Genomic DNA, 23,708 nt, shown 5'->3' on the forward strand with positions numbered 1-23,708 from the left:
CACGAGGTCAACCAGGTTATCCATGAGGATCTACTACAGCTATATACATTTTGGACCTGGTTGGGAGCGAGTGAACTCCCAGTGAAGCTTAGCTTCTACAGAGATCACTTCTTACATATCACAGCGGAGGGTTTCATTGACCCACCAGGATACATGCAGATTCACCTACCCCACTCGCTGAGGATCTCTCTTGGGCAGTTACGGGTCTCTTTACATAGACTTCGCATCGAGAGCGGCAGAGCAGAGCGACTATCCAGGGAGAGGCGCATATGCACACTTTGTGACATGCAGGAGGTTGAGACAGAGGAGCTTGTTGTATCAGGATTTTCACAGTCTCATAGACCCATCGGTCTTCCGAAGACTTTAATAAACTTTCTTTCTTTCTTTCTTTCTACCCTTCCTCCTTAACCTCTTCAACAATGGACGGAACTTCAATTGGTTTGAATCGGACTCTCATCCTTGATTGATGGATGGTAACTAATCCAGTCAATCCTTGCCCAGGTCCACGGGCCACGAAAACTTGTAATTTTTCAAAAGACGAGCTGCTACAATTGCAAAAGGATGGAGAGTTGGAGAGCTCTACTACTCATCCTCACACGCCTCCATGGGTCCCATCCTTCTAGATCCCAGGCTAGGGACTGGATGCTTGCGGAATTATCTGAAGACCTCGCCCGACACCTCACTGGCATTAGATTATTGGGACGAGGATTCTTTCAGGTGGATTTTGACTCTCTTGGAACTACGAGCACTATGCTCAATTCCAGCCCTGTACTACTTGGTACCAGGAAGATCTTCTTCTAGTCCTTCTCCCTCGGTTTTGATCTTGTAGAGAGGAGGATAGGCAACGTCTCTCTTCATCATATTTCTAGGTCTGCCCCAGGTGTACCATAGGCTTCTTGCCACGATTGGAGCTACTTTTGGAGTGGTCAATGAGATCCCTTCCCTCTTTGGTTTTTCAGTGGCAGAGGCGATCAAATCGGATTGGGTACCTAGAGTTGGGGTCATTGTCTCCGACCCTAACATAATTGATGAGCACATCATGCTCCAGCGTTCGGGTGGCTCTCTTTTTCGACAGAGAGTCGAGATTGCTGGTAGGCATGACCAATGTCAGATTTGTAGGGTCTTTGGGCATTTTGCTCATAAGAAATCCCATGGTGCGGGTGTTATGCTCAAGTTGAGGTAACATGACCTCGGAAGGGTCACTAGACATTTTCCTTTAGAGGATCAAAGTTTGTATTATATTTACTTGGGCTTCATGTACATGGTCAAAGGAATTAGTGTCAAGGTCTTCGGTGAGGGCGACATGGCAGAGACTAGACGAATTGAAGGTCGAGGACCTAGGTACACCTAAATGTATAAATTGCCAAGGGCCAAATGGATTTAATGTTATCCCAAGAGAGGGGTAAAAAGGGTGCATGGTAGGGGCTTCTAATTAAGACATGTGGCATCTGCATTCGTCTAGGGAGATGAGGGCTTTGGAAAGCTAAGCTTGCACGAAAAATCAATGTAACGATTAAGAGCAAGCTTTACTAGAGGTTGGCTGGGTGGAAAGATAGCGTGCCATCGTCCGTGAATCCAAATATTGCGTTCACTATCTGGGAGAAGAGAGCGTAGGTGTTACATTTGGTATCAGAGCGTAAGATTTTGTTTCCTTCTCATGAGTGATGATCCAAGCCGGAATCTTCTTGGCATGTAATCAAACAGCAAGTCTTGTGTGCCACGGGGAGAGTACGTCGCTTTGCTTCTGTGCTATAATCGTTCCCAGAATCAGTGGTTGATGGCGAAGAGGATTCGCTTCACATACCGCTTCATCACCTAAACATGTCGGCCACCAATTTTGAGCATATGACTGTATGCTAGGTTTATGCCTTTTGAAGCATCATCGCGTAGATGGATTTGAATTGCATGCTGAGTCCAAACGGAATTACTTGGACGCAAGCGTGAACCTTGAAGAGAGGAAATGCTAAATGTAACGCGACAGGATACAGGTCAGACGTGCACACGAAAGATGGGGATACGCTTCATGCTTTGTGATACGCATTTCATAATGACGCCGTTCCATTTCGGGTTTTGACCTCCACACCTGCTTCCCTAATGGACTCACAGCCTTAGCTGTTAAGGCTAGATGATGAATAAAACATGGCATGAAACTTAGCAACGTCCTATCGAAAGGCAACGATTATGAGGAGAGTTTGTCCCAGCTTTGAGAAGGAATTACCAGGCATCATCTTACTTTACTTTTCTTGAATTTTCTATTTCCAGTTGATTTCAGATTTTACACAGTTTGCGAAATCAGTTTGGGGCTTGAAATTTGGGATAGACGGTTGTAATTCAAGGTTACGGTTTTATACATTTTAGTCTATTTTTCATATATGCCCGAAAAGTATCAGTTTATGAAGCAGTTTCTAGTTTACAACAAGACATTCAGTTATGTGAAGTTGTAGTTGTCTGGATTGCAGGAATTCCCTAGCATAGGGAAGTTTTACCAATTTGCATTTACAGTTCATACAGTGTGTGGAAAAAAAAAAAAACAATCGACCTAAATGGAAGTTGAAGAAGAAGCTTCTAGGGTGGATCCCGTAGAATCGGGAGTCCGGCCTACCCGGCAGGTGTTGCTGCCCAGCATGCCATACACTGTTTGGTAGAATTGCATTGTTGGAGGATGCCTTGTAACAGATTTTAGCTCAACAATTGCAAGCAAATATAGGGCAATCCGAGCTCAAAAAAATGGTTCATAGTATGTCTACTACCATCTCATGAAGAGAAAGGTAGAGCTCCAATGGAGTCTGAAACCAGTGTTCATATGGTCGAGCCTAGGAGGGCTAAGGTGCCTAATATTGCCAATTATAGGCCAGAAAAGTATTCTGGTTGAATGTTGTTAGAATTATTGTTATAATTTAGCAGTGACCAATGTAATGTAAAAGTAGGTTAGGGGCACTTTTTCCTCATTTTAGAGGTTTTTTACCCTAACCACAGTAAGTTCACTAACTACGGTTAGTGAAGGATAAGGTTTTGTCACTTAGACAAAACCTATCCCACTCTTCAGTTGTACAACACTCTTCTATTGCAACTATTGCTTTCAGCTCTCACTCTCCTACTCTCTTGTTCTCTTGCTCACACACTTTGCTCTCTCTCCCTTAGCACTCACATTTGGTATCAGAGTAGCAAGATCCTGCTCTTTGCTTCCTTGCTCGCAAGCTCCCTGCTCCAAGCTCAACAGCTCGTTGCTCCTTGCTCAACACTCGACGTATAGTCTGTACGACCTGCACGTACCACCGCTACCCGTCCGTACAAGCACCGTTGTCCGTACAAGTGTCGTCGTCCGTACACAGCAGTACAACGCCGTACTACCGTAGCTGTACAACTGACAGCAGTGCCGTACTACCTTCTGCTTCAGTCGTACAGTCCGTACACTGCTCATGTGAGCAGTCCCTACTCTGCCGTACAAGCGCTGTAAGTTCGTTGTATTAAGCATTGTTTGGTACAAGTACCTACGCCGTACCTCCGTTGTATGACTACCGTGCAAGTGACAACAGACTGCCATACAGCTTCCCGCCGTACATTCCGTACATTCAGTACTGCCTGCGTCCGTATTGTTCCAGCGCCAGCTCTTCAGTACTAGCTCTTCCGTACCAACAGCCTGTGTCTCCGTACATCCGTACAGCAGCAGTCCATTCAAGCATCTTCTGTACAATCCGTACTGTTGCTGCAAATCCGTACTGTTGGGCATCAGTCGTCCGTACAGTTGGGCCCTTGTACCTTTCGTTGGCGTTGTACCCTTCGTTGGTGTTTGCACTTTGTGCAGGTTTTCCTTGCAGGATTTTCTTGCAGGATTACTTTGCAGGTTTTTGCTTTACAGAAGAAGAGCAATTTGGGAACTTTGCAGTTTTTTTTGGGACTCAGATTGAGTCACATTTGAGCACATTGGCAGTAGAGAATTTACTCCTTTTGCAGATAAATTGCAAATCAGGGCTTTCAGTCAATTTGCCCCTTTTTTTGAGTTGCAATTTCTTGCAAAAATTTGGAGCTTTTTGCTTTACACAACAATTTCTTGCATTTTTGGGGCTTTCAGGCAATTTGCCCCTTTTTGGTTGCAATTTCAAGCCACAAATTGGGGCTTTTGTGTTCGGAGAGCAATTTTGCAGGTTTCAGTTCACACTGCCTTTCTGTAAGTGTTTTGAAGCACTTTTGGCAGGTTTTGGGAGAGATTGGATGCTCTGGCGAATTTCTGACAGAGACATTACAGGGATTTGAGTTGCATTTTCAGCCAGTGTTTGGCTGTATTTTGTTGGGAATTGTGCACTCCATTCCTAACAAGGGAATTCAGATTTGCATTTGCTGTATTTTCTTTCTCAGACATGGCCCAGCAAAATAAGAATGATTTCCAGTTCAGTGGTCTCTCACAAGAGGATAAGCTGGATGGTACCAACTACTCCCTCTGGAGTTTTATGGTACGCAACATTCTGATTTCCCGTAATTTGTGGGATTATGTAAATGGGGATGAGATCCGGCCAGCAAATGTGGCACCTAATACCCCTCCCCAGCAAGGAGGAGGCAGAGGTCGTGCACAGGGTACAACTGCAGGACAAGTTATTGGTGCAGCTATAGCTACTACTCCAGAGCAAAAGAGATGGGATTCACGTGATACTTTAGCTTTGTCGTGTATTTCTCTTTCAGTGAAAAGATTCATCATTCCGCATATCCGGTCGTGTAAGACCTCAAAGGCAGCATGGGATATTTTGGAGAGCATGTATGCAGCTCGGAATGATGCCAGGGTGTCTTTTTTGAAAAGAGAATTGTCTCATACACGTATGGAAGAGGGTGACTCCATGTCAGTGCACCTCACAAAGCTACAGGATTTACGAGAGCAATTGCTGAATATTGATGAGATCATTCCTGATTCAGAGATGATTACCACTACTCTGAATTCTCTTCCTGAGTCTTATCTCAGCTTTCATACCTCGCTAAATTTGTCATTGAGGGGGGGTGCAAATCCTCTCAATTTTCACGAAAGCATGGCATGTTCACCTGCTCGTGAAGCCATGTTTTTCCTGATCTGCTCTTCCTGCAACAGAAGTCCTATCAACGGAAAGGGACAAGCAAAGACATCAGCAAATCAGCCTTCCAGTTGTCCAAGACAGCCTTCTTAAAAGGCTAAGGGTGATGCAAGTAAGCCCAAGAAGAAGGGTATATGTCATTACTGCAAAAAGCCAGGTCATTACATTGGAGAATGCAAGAAGAGGCTTGCAAAAGAAAAGAAAAACAGCTCCGGTATGGCTGTTTCAGATTCAGCTCCTCATGCATTTGACAATGAGCAAGCTACAGCCAACTTTGTGGAGCACGACTATGCCTTCTTGTCTTGCATTTCAGACTCTCAGTTGGCTGCTCCGGATATTACAGCCAGTTGTAATGATGACTCTTATGCTTTTCTGACATGCAGTTATGATTCTTCCAGGGATGCATCAGCTTTCAGTGTCAATGAGACACTAAATACATGGTATTTTGATAGCGGTGCCTCAAAGCATCACTTCCAGGAAGTGTCTTTTCACATCTCTGCATCCACCTCCCGTTGGTAAAAAGGTCACATGTGCCAACAACTACTCCTATTCAGTTCGTGGTACAGGAGAAGTTGAACTTACAGCCATTGATGGCTCAACATTCAAAATTTCTGATGTCTTGTATGTGCTTGGTATCAGAAAAAATCTACTTTCAGTGTCCACTCGTAACAGAGCTAGATTTCATGTCATTTTTGAAGATGACAAGTGTGCAGTCCATGACAGAGAGAATGACTATGCCTTGAGATTGTCTGGCACTTTGTTACGTGGTCTTTTTCAGCTTGACATGTATGAGTAAAGACCAGCACATGCTCTTGCAGTTCCCACTCCCACTGCTGCTATGCAGAATGCGGAGTTATGGCATGCCAGATATGGACACATGCATTATGGCAGCTTGATGACACTTCAAAAACATGCTATGGTTGATGCATTGCCTCCTCTTGAAACACCTCCTCCACATGCCTGTGAAGGGTGCATTCTTGGTAAAATGCATAGATTTCCTTTCAAGAAGGATGGATCAGTAAAAGTTGTTCGAAAATTACAGCTTATTCATAGTGATGTCTGTGGTCCCATGAGGACTCCATCATTGGGTGGTCATCTTTACTTTGTCACTTTTATAGATGACTACTCCAACTACACTTGGGTTTTTGGGCTGAAACGCAAATCAGAAGTGTTTATGGTTTTCAAACACTTTGCAGCCATGGTTGAGAATACAGACATTACGCACAGATAGAGGAGGGGAGTCTTTGTCTACAGATTTTGATACATTTTTGAAAGACAAGGGCATTGCACATCGGCTTACAGTGAGGCTAACCCCTCAGCAAAATGTCAAAGCTGAGAGGAAAAATCGTACTCTTATGGAGATGGATAGATGCATGCTAAAAAGCAAAAAATTGCCTCACAAATTTTGGCTTGAAGGTCTCATGTGTGCCAATTATGTTTTGAATCGGGCTCCCACAAAAGCTTTGAAGACCAAGACTCCCTATGAAGTTTGGAAAGGGAGAAAGCCTTCTGTGGATAATTTTCGTGTTTTTGGATGCCTTGCATATGCTCACGTGCCCGTTGAGTTTCGGCATAAGTTGTGTGATAAGGCAATCAAATGCATTTTTGTTGGGTACAGTGCAGAGAGCAAGGGCTACCGTCTCTACAATCCTGTCACACGCAAGATTATTGTCAGTAGAGATATTATATTTTTAGAAAATTCAGCTCACACTTAAGCTGAATTTGATATGCCTACTTCTTCCGATGATGTCTTTGAGGGATTACTACCCATTGCTTTGGGTTCCCCTACTGATATATCTGATGCAAATCACAATTTACAGATACCTCCACATGCTCCGATTCAGCCACAGGATGTCTTACCACCTCCACAAGCAGTGGAAGAGGTTGTTCAGCAAGAAATTGCAGATATACATGCAGCAAAAACAGTTCCAAATTGGCTGTTACAAACTCTCAGGGAGAGTAAAATTGATGCTCCATTACCTGGCAGAACTCGTAGTGAGGTAAGGCATGGGGGGGGACCTTTTTCAGTTGAATCAGCTTATGCAGGTACTCTTGATGAGGAGGAGCCTGAGACATTTGAAGAAGCACAAAATAATGTGCATTGAATGAATGCCATGCACGATGAATTGCAGTCCATTCAGAAAAATCAGACATGGGAAGTTGTGGATTTGCCACCAGGTAAACATGCCATAGGTACACGGTGGGTTTTCAAAGTCAAAAGAAAGCTAGATGGGTCCATTGATTGGTACAAGGCAAGGCTGGTTGCAAAAGGATATGCTTAGAAAAAGGGCATAGACTATGAGGAGACTTTTGCTCCTACATCTAGAATGACAACCATCCGGTTAGTTATAGCCATGGCTGCAAATTTTGAATGGAATGTTCATCAGTTGGACATTAAAACAGCTTTCCTTAATGGAGACTTGTTGGAAGAGGTTTATGTCAAGCAACCTCCGGGCTGAAACAAGCCCCACATGCATGGTATGCCAAAATTCATGCCTTTCTGACCAGCAAGGGGCTGCACAATAGTCCAACTGAGAGCACCCTCTACATCAAGAAGGATGGGGGGGATATTTTAGTCATCATTCTTTATGTAGATGACTTACTGCTCACAGGGTCAAATGAGGATAATATTGCAGATTTTAAAGCTGAATTGCTGACCACTTTTGACATGTCAGATTTGGGGCTGCTACACTTTTATTTGGGGATCCAGTTCACTCAAGAGAAAAGTGGCATCGTTATGTCTCAATCCAAGTATGTGCAGAAACTCTTGGATAGATTCAACATGCAGGATTGTAAGCCCATAGCTACTCCCATGGAGCCGGGGCTGAAGCTTACAATGCATGATGCAGGTGAATCAATTGATGTCACACTCTATAGTTAGGCTGTTGGATGCCTCATTTATCTCTATAATACACGACGTGATATTCAGTTTGCAGTTTCTCAGGTGAGCAGGTATATGCACAGCCCAAAGACTATGCATTGGCAGGCTGTAAAACGCATCTTCCGTTACTTGCAAGGTACAAAGTCTTTTGGCTTGATGTTTCCCAGGGGGGGTGACTTGCAGATGCATGCCTACAGTGACTCAGATTGGGTTGGAGACTATGACACTAGGCAGTCCACAAGTGGTAATTGTTTCTTTTTGGGCAAAGCCTGTATTTCTTGGTTGAGCAAGAATCAGTCTACAGTGGCTACCTCCTCATGTGAAGCTGAGTACAGGGCAGCTTTCACAGCGACAGTTGAATGTGTTTGACTGCGTCGTTTATTTGCTGATCTTCATCTTTCATTGGAGGGTCCTTCTCCAATTCTCACTGATAGTTAGAGTGCTATTGCAGTGGCAAAGAATCCTGTGTTTCATGCTCGCACGAAGCACATTGAGGTTCACTATTACTACGTCAGAGAGAAGTTGCATGCAGGAGAGATCAATATGATCTATGTGTCAACACATGACAATGTTTCAGACATTTTCACCAAAGCACTTTCACGTGAAAAGTTTGAGGCATTTCGCAGTGCCCTGAACTTATCTCCTTTTGGTGATTGATCATTTCCTTGCAGGGGGGTGTTAGAATTATTGTTATAATTTAGCAGTGACCAATGTAATGTAATAAGTAGGTTAGGGGCACTTTTCCCTCATTTTAGAGGTTTTTTTCCCTAACCACAGTTAGTTCACTAACTACGGCTAGTGAAGGATAAGGTTTTGTCACTTAGACAAAACCTATCCCACTCTTCAGTTGTACAACACTCTTCTATTGCAACTATTGCTTTTAGCTCTCAGTCTCCTACACTCTTGCTCTCTTGCTCACACACTCTGCTCTCTCTCCCTTAGTACTCACAAAGGTCTGACCGTAGTTCCGATATCATGGAGACCTAGTTGAACAAATGGGATGAGGCCTTCGCCATTTGTGAAATTAGGAATAATATGAAGAAAATTCGCGAGGCCACTCACATGTTTTATGAGGCAGCGAATAGATGGTGGATAAAATAGCAGAAAGATGGAGTGGCATCCACTACTTGGGAGGGGTTTAAAAAAGAATTTAGAAAACACTTCTTACCTCGTGACGAAGCATCCTGAGCTTGGGCTCAGTATAGAAACCTTCGTCAGAGGAATTTATCAGTGGCTGAATACGCTGATAAGTTCAGAGAAAGTGTAATGAAAAGTTATGAACCTCTATCTCAGTCGGTGTAGGTAAAAGATTTTATCTTCGGACTGAACGATCGGATCAAGATGAAAGTTCGCCCGAAGTATGCGAACACGTTAGATGAAGCAATTACCATAGCCTTGAACTATGAGGATGCCAAAGGAAGCAGACCAAGTGGTTTGTGCAGGTTGGGCCTCGGTATGAGTACTTGAAGAAAACTGGGTTTAAGAAGACGTGGGTTAGCAAAGGGAGTGCCTCACAGCCTAGCGGCCAAGTCAAGTAGGCGAAACCATTTGAGACTCCTTCTAAACCAAGTACCACTGTTGGAGTGAAAAGAAAAGCAACACCAATGGCAGCCCGGGCTTGGTGGAAGTCATTGTGATATGGAGTTAATTAAGATGAAGAGGCAAGTAGCCAATTATGATGTCATTGTGTTGTTTGACTCAGCGTCAATGCACAATGTAGTTAACTCCAAGCTTGGATGAAATTAAAGACTAGACCATCTGACTATGCATATACAGTCAGAATGGCAGATGGAAGTTCAACTGAAGTATGGGACCAAAGGGTTACCTAGTTGGAACTTCGTATTTAGGACTATGCAGAGAAGCTTGATTTTGAAATGACAAAGCTTGCTCGTCTAGATAAACCTTGCTTGTCTGCAATTCCATAAACAATGCTGAATGGACTCCTCAACAGAAAGGCAATGAGGGCAAGTAGGACTTGGTCCTCCACAGGTTCACTACAATCCCTCCATGAATGCTACAAGGATTTAAAGTTGTCTAGTGCAGTCCTTTTCTCCTTTGTACTTTTTTCCTTGGGGTGAAACTTGCGCAGCTTTAGTTGTTCTCATTGACATGTTTCTTTCGATATGGATCACCTTGAGGGATGGGTGTACTCCTAGGGACTTGGAATCAAGATTCTGAATTCTAAAAATGCCTTGCAGGATTTGGGGGGATTATACAAGGGAGGCCACATTGGTGGGTGGTCATTCATAGGTCTCCAGGGTGAGTGAGAGAGGTTTCTTTCTTGGCCTTTTGGCAGGGATTTAGGTCTAGAATATATCTCATGTATAGGGACATTCAGGGCCTGAATGTCCAAGTCTGAGGTGACAGTGTCCAGTTGGACATGCAAAATGTGTGAAAGATGATTTTTAGTTTTGCATTACTGGTATGGTTGCATGCATGAGCAATCACATAGATACTCTAATGTCATTCAAAGAAAATATACTAGCTGTAAATTGAACTTACTTCAAGGATTCCAATGTTTTTACTGTAAAAAAGAATAATTGTGGCTCTAGGACTCATTGTAGAATCTATTTTTCTTGTTGTAAGGTCATTCCAGAGTTTTTCTTGCACACATCTGAATTTCATCACCATTATGCTCTTTATTGCACTTTGTTGTTTAAACTTTTATCCCCTGCTTGTGTATATCCTCATCTTTCACTATGTTTTTATTCGCCAGGTCTCTGCAGAGAGAAAAGAAAAGGCACTACAAGCCAAGTCAAGGGGTGATGAAGCCTTCAAAAAGAAGAGCTACATGCTTGCACTGGATGCATATACACAGGTTTGTCCTGAATTTTTGTGCCATTTTTCTTGGAACGTCTTGCTTGATCAAAAGAGCAAAATTTTAATTAACATTTGCAAAGGATCCAAAGGTCCATGAGACCAAGTATGAGTGTAGGCTGCTGCCTCCTCTCCATTTCTCCTCATCCTCCATCTCCTCTACTTCTACCCCTCTCCTTCTCCCTATAGAGCCCTTTTCCTTTAGTCCTCTAGGAAGCAGGGACTTGTCGGACGGAGCTTCATTGTGTTTGAGTCGGCCCTTCCATACTTGATTGACGAATGGATCCCCATTCAGCCAATCCTCACCCGCTCCCACTGAGCGCAGACCAATCATCTTCTCAAAAGATGAGCTGCAGACAGCTGCGCAGGAAAGATTTTAGAGCTCGAGAGATCTACCACGCTTTTTGCACGCATCTATGGATCTCACCCCTCGAGGTTACAAGCCAGAATTGGATTCTTGTGGCTTTACCTTCGAACCTCACCCCTCGACTGAAAGATGTTTGCTTGTTGGGGAGAGGTTTTTTCCAGGTAGTCTTCGACATTCCAGAATTTGTGAGCACTTTTCTCAGAAAGGGATTTTTGCAGTTGAGGTACAAAAAGATCTATTTGACTCGCTTCACTTTGGGCTTTGACCCTGTTGAATTGGATAAGCTTGGCATATCCCTATTCATTAGATTCCTCGGACTTGTTTATCATCGGCTTCTTGGCCTCATTGATGAGCGCACTGAGATCCCCTCCATCCTTGGATTGCCTTTGACTGTAGTAGAGGCAATTAAGTCAGATGGGGTACCTAGAGTTAGGGTCATTGTTGACGACCCTAATATATTTGATGACCATATCATGCTTCAGCACCCAGATGGTTCCTTTTTTCGACAGAGTGTCGAAATTGTGGGCAGACAGGATCAGTGCAAGATCTATAGGGCCTATGGGCACTTCTTTACGGACTGCGCTAGAAAGAAGAAGAGGCCTAAAAAGCTTCTGGTATAGCTCCTCCTCGGCCTCCTCAGAGTGCCCATCCACGACAGAGGACTGGTACAGCTCCACCACGACAGGGTGCTGATACAGATCCTCGATAGAGTGCTCCTCCAGCATAGACATCAAGCTCTACATGACCAGCACCTGCGGCACCCGTGGTCCTTCGATGGGCTCTGGTATCGGTTCGGCATCCACCATCACCAGATCAGACGATCGCTGTTCCGGAGGCCACTCCCTTGCAGACCACGGACATTCCTGTCCTGGTGGGTGGCCCCATTGAGTCTTCTGCTCATGTTCATGTTTGGAGCTCCCTTACTACTTCTTTAGTAGCTCCAGGGCAGTGCCAAAGCAAATGAATAACAGTCTCTGAAGGAGCTTGACATCTTAAACATGTGGATGGTGCAATGCGACGTTTAGCAAGTGTGACCCCCATTGACAATGTACCTGTCGTACATCTCCAAAGAAAACGTCTTTGTTTCAATGGCATTTCGACACACACACACACATTTTTTTTGGGTAAAATCCAGTGCATTGTATTTATATTCTCATAAATTTACAAGATGGGAAGTCTCCAAAATGGAGGGTATTTTAAAGATCAGAAGCATAAAAAGAAAAGCTCTATGCAAGAAGCATGTATATCACCTTCATGGCATGTATATTGCCGCAATGAGGCTCCGAAAGATTCATATGACTTGCAAATCTGGCGGCACAAGTATGCCAAATTATGCTCATCGCTCTCTGATGAGATGTGAGGAGGTCTCCTATCTGTGTCTGCTGTCAAGCTATCTCTTGATGCGGAGGAGGGCATGGTCTCCTCGATCTGTGTATCTATACGCCTCATCTGTGACGATCAACTCGATCGTGCGTGCTTTGGTCGCTCTCTGTGTGGCATGTGGAGTGCCTGTCTCTCATCTGGCAGCATCATGGCGGAGACTCCACTTCTAATCCATGATGCTCTCATCTCATCAAGCTCCTCTCCCTCGGATAAGCCAGCTGACTCAGATGCATAGAAATTTGTAACAAGTGTCTGTGCTTTGAAGATCTCGGTGACCTATGGCATCAATCTCTGTTGCTCTCTGATCTGTCGCATCAGTATCTCTCTTTGTCTTCGCATCTAAATCAGATAAGGCCCAACACAAACTTGAGGGGAAATGAATTAGTCGTGTTAAGTGGACCAAATCCATGCCCCTCCTGAAAGAGGCAGTGATATCGCCCTTAGATCTCATAGTAGATTGGGCAGACACATAGAAAGTCCTCCGCTGTCTCGATCTCCTCCATTCGGCATAGTGTGCAGATCCTGTGCTCTCTGAGTATGCTTGTAGCTCTCCTTGCCTCAGTCCTCATATGATGTGACGAGACTCGCAACTGACCAATGGCGATCCTCAATGCATGTGAGGCTCTCTTATCCTTGAGGTACTGAGGTCTGATGACGAGACCATGCTCCGAGACCCTCAAGAAGTGGTCATGGTAGAATTGGATCTTGGTGGGAAACTCCGCTCCCATCCTATCCCTTGATGTAGGGAGCTCCAACCATATGATACGGTTGATCTCATCTTGTGGGATCATCTTGGGTGGTGCATCCATGCTGTATTGAAAGGGGGGAAGTCTGTCCATCTGAATGCCGTGACTACCAGTGGATACCTGTGTGTACCATGTTGTATTAACACCGCTCTTTGCGAGTCGCCTGGAAGACTCCAATGCTAGCCTCGGCAATTTCCAATGGGGTAAGGCCTGGGGGGCCCAAACTATGTGAGGAAAGTCACTGTCTGAAAGATGGCATCAACCTAGAGAGGGGTCACGGCGAACTCTACTCTATCGCTGAAATATCACTCCCCCAGAAAGGTGCTACATACATGGTAGTCGATCTCACCAGCGTGTCAAAAAGCTAACCCTTGGTCGAAGGGTCCTGAAAGTGTGCCCAAAAGCACCGACCCTTCGTCGAAGGGTCCTGAAAGTGTGCCCAAAAGCACCGCCTCTCTAGTCGGGCCAAAGCACCCCATCCTCGTGTTGTTCCGTATCTGCATGGATCATCGTGAAACCTGGTCCGGTGAACACTACTCCTAAATATGTGTAAGACTGCACTATCTCCATTGGCTCGTCTCGGTATGTGAAACTATGGCGACGGGACACTGCTCGCGAGGTGTTGAAGATCATAACCTTGGTTTTCCCAAGGTTAACTGTCAAGTCCCTCTCTGTGCAGAACATCTCTAGAGCTTCTAGATGTTTCTGCAATCCCTCTACTGAGGAAGATATGAGGACTATGTCATCTGCGTAGAGCAATATCTGCACCATTAGGTCGGCCAGAAGTGAACCCTCTCCACCTTGGCGATCTAGAAAAGAAGTGATCTCATCGATATAGAGCGCGAAGAGAGTCAGTGAGAGGGAGCAGCGTTGTTTCACTCCGATAGTGCTCTTAACCTGGTCACAGAGAGAGAGAGAGAGAGAGAGAGAGAGAGAGAGAGAGAGAGAGAGAGAGTGTATTATTGTCCACTAAAGGCCAAAATGGGCCCATGGGACATCAAGAACTCTGCATACAAGATAACAAAATCAACGTGCCACAAAGAAGAGGCATCGTCGAATATCATCTAAGTGCTACGCAATACAATGCAAGTGAAAGTACATAATGTCAAATCTGAGCCTAAATACAAAGTAAACTAGATGCAAGGAAACCGCCCCTGGGTGCAAAATGGGGGGATGAGTACAATATGCCAATGCAAAGATACAAGTCCAGGTGTCACGGAGTCTGAGAACCAAAATAATACTGGAAATCCTGTCCATCGACTCTGCCTCCTGCTATGAGAGTACAAATCTGAGCAAAGGTGAGGTGAGCGGCTGGTGGGGCGAGATCTCCATGAGTAAGTCTCCTCCGAAAAGCTGCCATCATCCTGGATCGTTTGGAGATGAAGCGGCGAGTACGTCCCCTATGTAACAAGATCCTGCGAGAGAGAGAGAGAGAGAGAGAGAGAGAGAGAGAGAGAGAGAGAGAGAGAGAGAGCTAAAATGATCTGTTGATTCATCACAGGCACTCGATTTGGATCCCAATAATGCTACAATACTTTCAAACCGTAGTCTTTGCTGGATGCGATTGGGCCAACCTGAACAAGCATTGGCAGATGGTAAGGCAGTTAGGGCACTTCGTCCTGATTGGTCAAAAGGATGCTACAGGGAAGGTTCAGCCCTTCGATTGCTACAGGTTCTCTCTCTCCCCCTTCCTCTCTCTCTCAGTTGTGGATTGCTCAGAAGAAGATGTTTTTTAAATTAATTCTTTTTATTCTATAAACACCAATGTTGAAGATAGCAATCTGAACATCAACGTTGTGTGAATATGGTTGGGATTGCTTCCGTAGAAACGGTTATGTTAAAACAGTGTTTGATATGTTGGATAAAGAAGTAAATGTGTGTTGTAGGTCACAACGCATCATGTAGATGCTTGCCTTTGTCACCTTGTCTCCTCCCTCTCTCTTTGTATGTGGCTATCCTCCCCCCTCACACCCTTTACCTTATCACGCTCATCTATGTGACCTTTAGTGAGTTGTGAGTCTTGAACATAGCTTTAGGAATTGAGATAGTGTGTTTTGTGGAAGTAGCTTTTTCAAGAAGGGTCTTGAACTTCGCCCCTCACACCCTTTATCTTATTGCTATGCTCAAGTTGAGATAACACGACCTCGGAGGGATCAGTGGACATTTTCCTTTAGGGGATCAATTGTCGTATTAGTACTTCATGTAAATGGTCAAAGGAATCGTTGTCAAGGTCCTTGATGAGGGTGATAGGGCACGGACTAGATGGGTCTAAGGCTATGGGTCTTTTTTTTTTTTTGGCAAAAAGAGACTTCTATTAAGTATTAAAGAAAACCGTTAGAGCAAGCTCCATACGGGATACATCATGCAATGCATGAAAAGCTCAAGAGCCAAAAAGGAAGGATTGAGGTTGATAGTGCCATCTCAATCCGGTAAGAACCTCCGAGAAAAAGGGAGAACCCCTCCAAACTCGAAGAAATATAGTCCTTCTGGAAGAGGCTGCCCGTGAAGGGCCCTGCATGCTAGCCCATATGGCTATCAAAGTGTGAACTGTGTCAGTCCAAATACCCGTGAACACCTGTGATGGGTGTATCTGGGTGCCATCCAAGGCCTAAGTACATCTGGCTCTCCAAATGTGCCAAGAGGAAATGCTAGCCAAAATCTCCCAAGAGGTGTCCACTGAAGCATGAGAAGCTCTGAAGGGAGTAAGTGGTACATCCTGAAGAGAGCAGGGCTCTATCTCCTGCCGGCAGACCGAGAGTGTCCAAGAAGAAGGCTCACCCTCATAAAACACCTGGGGCCCGGTAAGGGATAACCATGCGACCGAGCCCCAAGTCATGAAGAAAGGGGAAGTATGAAAGATGCTGAGTATCCGAGCAACCCCTTTCCAAATAGTCCTCGCCTGACTGCAGTCCCAAATGCAATGCCGCACTGACTTCTCTGCAGAATGACATCGAGGACAAGTGGGATGAGCCCCTAATCGTGATCTCCACAGGTTCATTGCAATCCCTCCATGAGTAGAAAGCCAAAAGAAAAGAGTGATCTTTCTATTTCTGAGGGATTTCCAGAGCCGCCTCCAGAAATTTCTACGCAAATCTGCGGTGATGAAGAAGCTTTCCCAATGGGGGGCTCTAGAGGGAATCCAACCCCTATTGTTCAGCTGAAATCTCCTGGCATTACCAACAGTGAAACGAAAGAAGGGAACCCCCCTCTCTCGGTGCCCATGATGTATCCACTCCCACTCTCCTGGGTCCCACTGCAAGCACCTGATAGGTGCACCTCCATATAACCACAACCTCCAGGATCCCAAGGCCAAGAGCAGAGGGTCGGGGTCTAAGTACCACTTCAAGCCCGCTCCATGGTCCACAAAACCAGCAATCCTGACAGGCTGAAAGGCAACCTCAAGAAGAATGCCATCCTTGGATGTAGAGAGTAAACCTCCATCCCCAACGTCAAAGACCAGTGTGTCTTCCCCGAGACCTCGAAGAGCGATCATGTGTAAAGGAAGTGATGTCCTCGAAAAAGCCCCCATCCAAGTGGTGGAAGTAAAAGGCAACTCAACTGTCCATTCCACCGACTGGCTGCACCTATCTGCTGAATCCTGCGTGCTACCCCTCTGAGGTGACTCAGGAGTGCAGTTTCTGATCCTCAGGTAGCCTGATAAAAGCTTTCCAAGTGCCTACTGCGTAGGCGGGGCCTCTCTCCCATTTAGACCACTGCATGTAATGGGAAGTGCCCAGTGGTCTGACATGCTCGTCAAGAATACTATCATTCCAAATGATCGGCTGCCTATCAATCTCTTCGACGGTAGAAGGTGGAATCCTTCGAAGAGTGTTCCTGAAGCTCCCCCAAGCTTTCAGGATGGCAGTCATGAGAGGAGAGGCAGGAGATCTGAGAGGGGCGGAAGTGAAAATCCAGCGAGGGCTGTCCACCCAATCATCTCCCAAGGTTGGTGTGCAAGCCTGAATGCGTCCAAAAAAGAAATCCTTCCAAGGTTCCTGCCCAGGCATGAGTCCCCTCACCACCACCTTACAAAGCAATGCCCTGCATTGCAAGTCTGGGTCAATGACATTAAGGCCCCCTTCATAGCAGATGTTGCAGCAAGGGTGGCAAGGCTATGGGTCTTAAATGCATTAAATGTGTAAATGTGCGTAGGGGCATATGAATTTAATGTGCTCCCAAGAGAGGGGTAAAAGATTCATTTAAGAGGTACCTAGGGAATTGGGGCTTTGTGGATTAGCATGCAAGTTATTGAAACATGTGTATTCTTCTTGGAAGTATGCTATCACAGAGATAGGCTGGGAGGTTAATGAACGTTCCATCACCCGTGATTCCCAACATAGAGATTTTAATATAATAAGTTTGTATCACTTATCATGGTATGAGAGCATCTATGTGAGTCGTGAAGCCTTGTAGAGAGATTAGGGAGTGAGGCTGTGTTTTGCAGAGGCAACTATGTGAGAGATTAGGGGAGAAATTCAAGAAGGGTATTGAACTTCTTCCCTCACACCCTTTATCTTATCATGGTATGAGAGCATCTATGTGAGTCAAGGAGCCTTGTAGAGGGATTTGGGAGTGAGATTGTGTTTTGCAGAGGCAACTGCCTCAAGACTGGTCTTTAATTCAAGAAAGCACATCATTGGAGCTTTAGAGCCGTAGAGAAATCAAGTCAATTCAATAGTGCCCTTATGCAATTCTTTGAAGCCTTCAGCTCAAGCTTAAGAAGATTGCTCCAGTTTGAAGAGATATAGTCCATTGAGTGCCAAGTGATGAACAAGATGGAGAAACAAAATTATCGTGGCATGTCTGCATTCCTAGAGGCAATGCCAAATAGACTCATCAACAGTCAAACACTGAGGGCAAGAAGGGTCAAAAGATATCTTGCATTGACTTATTGCAATCCCTTCATGAATGAATAGCCAAAGAAAAGAGTGACTTTCCTATTCTTGAGGGATTTCCAAAAATGATATGTGCAAGTCTAGAGTGAATTAGAAAGCTCTCCAAAAAATGAGGTCTAAATGCTCTCCATCCTCTAGCTCTAATTTGAAATTTCTTTGCATTACTTATTATAAAATAAAAGATGGAGGGCTCGTGGAGTGATTCATTGCATTCGTTCCATTCCTGTTCACCTAGGTCCCACTTCAAAAAGTTCATGTGAACACCCCAATAAAGCCATAGCCTCCAAACTCAGGGTAATGTCCTTCGGACAAGGGTCAATGTACCAAACGAGTAGCACAAAAGTATTGCTCCTACGCTCAAGGTGTGCATCCAAAAGTACATCCTCAGCCAAAGATCTAACCACTTTGCCCCTTGACTACACCATTAAAACCATGGTTTATCCACCTAGGTCCCACATGAGCCCAACGACCTGCAAAGAAACACTAGTGCCAAACAAAGTCCCCATCCGTTTGATGAGTATATGGGGTCTCCCCCATCTCTAGTGGCCCAGTCCAAAGGCACAGGTGCATTCATGCAAAGCAATTCTTCTACCACTCCCTCTGAGGTGATAACCATTTGTGCTCTTTAGGGACGTCCTCAAAAGGCCTTCCAATATCCCATTGATGTGTCCTATTTGGACCATTGCATATAACCCGAAGCATCCAGAGTGATGTCTACCATGGTCGTCCAAAATAGAATCATTCCACATGATTGGTTATGTATTGATCTCATCCTACATAATAGAAATAATTCTTGCAAGGATCCCCTTAAACTACGCCAAGCTCTGACAATGGTAGCCATAAGTGGTGAAGAAGATATCCCGAGGTCTATAGACGTAGAGATTTTCCTAGTATTGTCCAACCACTCTCACATGAGAAAGGGATACAAGAGCCAATGCATCCTAGGAATTATCCTTCCACGACTCTTTTTTTGACCTAACATGAGTCCCTTGTCAATAAGCCTACATAGCACAGCCTTACAGTGAGTGTTTGGATCAATGATCTCAAGCCCGCCCTCATGGGTCAGAAGAATGAGAGTCGCCCAAGACACTCTCTCTAGTATATGTGGACCCGTCAACAAAGAAAGTTATTGATAGGTATCCTAAGCTCTCCCATCTAGACCACTGGAAAGGGATCCGAAGTGGAGACCCCTAGGGAAATGCAGGCTGATAGGACTAGTGTCATACTTGCAGGCTGATAGGACCAGTGTCATACTTGCAGGCTCTTTGGGCACTTTGCTATGTTCTTCTTCTTTGTCTCTCTCTTTTGACATGGTTGAGATTCAAGGCTGATAGGACCAGTGTGCGGACTCTTTGGGCACTTCGGTATATTGATCTGGTTGCTGAAGCATGATGCGGTCATCGGAGATATTAGGTCAGCAGCAACAATGATCCTAACTCTTGGGACTGTGTCAGTCTCTGACTGCCTCTACTATGGAAAAGGCAAACCAAGGAGAGGGGGGGGATCTCTGTGACCAAACCGAAAGAGGCTCCAATCATGGCCAAGAGTGGGTGGTAAGCTTGTGCAATTTGTTTGAATATATTGCTAGACTTAATGAGCTTTGCCCTAGGGCCTATATGCAGCAACGACTAGAAATCTAGGAGCATTATTACGATGGCACAATAATGTGGGTTAGTTAACTATATGTTTGACTTTTTATGTATTTCCTGTTATAACCCAACTCTCTCTTGTATTTTATTATTGTTGTTGGTTTATTGTGGAATGCACTCTGTGTAGATCTCTTTTGTAACATTTAGTAGTAGTTGGTTTGTTGTTGAATATGATGTTTGTGTCTTGCATTCCCCACTCCTTGACTCCCTTGCACTTTTAAGAAAAAGTCCCTTTGAATGTTGCTATTGGTACCGGCCAGTTTTCCCAATGGTTTTGGTCTCCCATATCTCCAAGCCAACGCTTCTTCAAATAGATACATTTACCTCCCTTGTGTTAACCGACGACGACACGCCCAAGCCAGCTTGATGAACATCTCTCATAATGTACCACAGTTGTGCCTTGCACTTCCAAATGGTTTCACTCACATGACATGTCCATTTATCATCTCCCCTTGTATCAATATTCCCTAGATGCATGTCCCCTTCTTACACCTAATGCAGAAAGATATCCATTAAGTCATCAGAGATGATCTATTGGAGGTATACATTTTAGCAGCCATGGTATCCCCATCACAGCCACATGCCACTAAAATGGTGTCCTTATCATGCAACTTCCCATTTTCGCCCTACAATGCATGCTTCAAGCAAATTGCCAATGAGTAACACTTTTGGTGGCAGTGATAATGGGCCTTCATACACAATGATGTCAAGCACTTTTTCCTACTTCAACTGTGTGTTAAAAAGAAGGTGAAGTGCATGAAATCACCACCTCTAAAGCAACATCAAATCTTGGATTGAGCATGTGATTCTTTCATGAACATCAACTCTTGGAATTGAGCATCAATCTTGTCATAGAAGAGCTCACTTTTTCCCTCCAATGCAAGATTTGAGGAAATTTCCAATGATTAACACTTTTGGTGGCAATGACAGTGGGGATTCATAGGTAGTGATTTTACTTTTTCTCACTCCAATTAAGCATTTTTAGTAGGCAAAAGAATCTAAAGTCACTGCCTCTGAAGGAACAAAGAGCATTCCTTCACTTGAGCTAGGATGGCTGCACTTAGGCACACATACCTACAAATCCACATCTCCCATGCGGTATGGTCCTGAGCCCACTCTCTAAAGACATCAGTTAGCAGGAGGCAGCCATGTGAGCTCCTATCCCTTTGTGAGGGCCCTTTTGAGGTGCCCTTATTGCTACATCATGGCGTTAGCTGCCACGCATGAATGAGTCCCTTGGAGAGACGGGGCAACAACAACAAATCATGGACATGTTTCATAGGCTCCTAAGTGGGACCCCACCAGCTGGGCGTGCCATGGAGCTCAAATTACTCATGGATTCTAGTTTTGACATTAAATTCTAGGGGTATGCTAGACAATCTCTAGACCTCCTACTGATCTGGTCCCATATGCCTTTTTGGCCTTCTATGAATGGTTAATCTTAATCCTACACGTACCTAGGGGCAGTATTCACGGGACCAGGCTTCATGATGACCCATGCCGCCAGAGCACGACTCACACGAGGGAAGGGTGCCCTGGCCCGATTAGAGAGACAGAGCTCGTTTCACATGATGAGATTAACCGTATCATACGGTTAGACCTTCTCCAACTCCACACATCTCGGGCTTGGGGGGGGATCAGGAGGTCCCCACCAAGACCCAGTTCTATCATGACCACTTTTTGAGGATATTAGAGCATGGCATGCCCCAATACGTCGAGGATAGGAGAGTCTCACACGCCTTGCGGGTTGCTATCGGACAAATACGAGTCTCGTCCCTCCAGTTGCGGATTGAGGTTGGGAGAGTGGCCTGCATACCTAGAGAGCAGCAGGTCTATAGACTATGCACGATGGGGAGGTCGAGATAGAGGAGCATTTTCTATGTGTCTGTCCGACCTACTATGAGATCTGAGGGCGATACCAGTGTCAAGGGCTCCCACTCACACGACAGATACATTTCCCCGACTAGGTTTGCATTGGGCTCTACCTGATTGAGATGCGGAGACACAAAGATTCCCTTGTGCGTAGGCCAGAGATCAGCTACAGTTGATGCCTCAGGACACCGAGCTAGACTGAGCATAGACACGCGTCAGTGATTTTTACGCATCCGAGCCAGCAACAGATGAGATCGAGGGGGAGCTCGAGGAGACGAGCGCACTATGGATCAGCAGTGAGGCCCATCACCAAGATGTGGTTGGACGAGAGATATGGAGACCACACATGACACGTGGGGCGGCCAGAGCACGTACGATTGAGGTCCGACCTATCTCAGCCCTTCTCAGAGGGGATTGCTAGAGACGAGCCATTACTCTCGATGTAGCCCATCGGATACAGAGATCCAGGAGAGAGTGCCCCCCGCCATCGCAGGAGACAGCCCGACAGACACAGATAGATGAGCTCTTTGCATCACATGGGAGGGCCATCAAGGAGCCGGGTAATATAGAGCCTGCACATATACTTGGAGCTCTGGTATCGAGCAGTACTTGTTGATTGCTTTGTTCCTACTATTTTGTACTAGCTTTTTGCATTTTTTGCACTTTGCACTCAGCAAGGGCCTTAATGAGCCCTTTGCTTCAGCCCACAGTGGCTTGTATGGGTTACATATATTTTGTACCTTGTCTCATAGACCCGCGAAGTCTCCTGAAGACGTTAATACACCTCTCTGTCTCTCTCTATCCATGAGGCCCTAATAGGATAAGGACGAAACTACTCACTGCCTGGCAGCCCGTTTCTTTGCATCCCTCTCGCACCTCTAGGGGAAATGGTCCGAGATGGTAGGTTGTTGACCGGCACCCGTCGGGCTCCCACCCATACCCCCTAGGGGGATGGAGCCTATCAGACTCAGGTTTCCGAGACCCTAGCCTGCACCATTTGGAACTGTAATGGTACCTTATGGTCGGACCTAGGGAACTTCTCGGAGTCTTATACAGGACGAGACATAGTCTTTTACATGGAGACACATCAAAGCCTAGAGCAGCCACTACCGATAGTCAATGGCTACACATGGGAGTTAGCCTTTAGGGATGAGACGAGGGATACAGGAGGAGTCCGAGGATCAGGCGGGGTCGCAGTATTGTACATGTCTTCCCTCGTTGGAGCCATCTCCATTGAGAGGAAGGACGCACACTCCCAATTCATGTGGATTCGGATCCGACGCACAGACACCCGTGACCTTTTCATAGCAATATGCTACTTCCTGCCAGACACATCCCACTTCGCCAGAGTGGCACGAGAGGAGGGTGAGACATCGCCATATGCACCCTTACATCACGATCTCCCAGACCTTTCAGCCCACGGGGAAGTTCTCCTTGTTGGGGACTTCAACGCTAGGACGAGCACGCGCTAGACACCACTCCTGGACTTTTGAGACGACTCTATCATGCTACCAGACATGGACCTAGACGGAGTAGGTATGACCAGGACCTCATCAGACCTACACGGGCTTGTTACACCATATGGACATGCGCTCCTTGATCTGGGTAGGATGCATGATCTCATCATCTACAACGGGCTTGACCTATGGCCCTCCTCAAGTGGTTTTACTTGCTTCCCACACGGGGGGGGGGCACTAGTGTAGTAGATTACATCATGGGATCCCCTACCTTCACTTCATGTATCACCAACTTCACTATAGCACCACTCCCTCCAGGAGCTGATCACATATACCTATTCTTCACTATCGCCACCCCACGCTTAGCCACGCCACACACACCACATAGGAAGCACGACACCTACCATGACAAACACTTTGATCACAGCCTCTTCCCAGCCTACTCTGGACGCCTAAACAGACTCCTAACCTACATCGATCACATACCACTCATAGAGGACCGTGCTGCCCTGATTAGTCGCACACTCCACGAGGTTGCCCTCCAAATCTTTCCCCTCACCACACAGTCCACTAGACCACCACCT

General features: G+C 45.5%; 1 protein-coding gene across 2 annotated transcripts in view; it reads left to right on the plus strand.

Moving 5' to 3' along the window:
* TPR10 (ankyrin repeat family protein) overlaps positions 1–23,708 on the plus strand; it is a 141,917-nt gene that overhangs the window by 98,331 nt on the left and 19,878 nt on the right. For both annotated transcript variants that reach the window (XM_087397305.1, XM_087397306.1), the window contains 2 exons: positions 10,655–10,756; positions 14,753–14,923. In XM_087397305.1, the coding sequence (XP_087253431.1) occupies positions 10,655–10,756; positions 14,753–14,923 (273 nt within the window). The remainder of the gene's footprint in view (positions 1–10,654; positions 10,757–14,752; positions 14,924–23,708) is intronic.

The sequence above is a fragment of the Dipteris shenzhenensis genome, chromosome 26 (genome assembly GCF_047967505.1).
Source record: "Dipteris shenzhenensis isolate YYH24624 ecotype China chromosome 26, Dip_SZ_1.0, whole genome shotgun sequence".
NCBI classification, from domain to species: Eukaryota; Viridiplantae; Streptophyta; class Polypodiopsida; order Gleicheniales; family Dipteridaceae; genus Dipteris; species Dipteris shenzhenensis.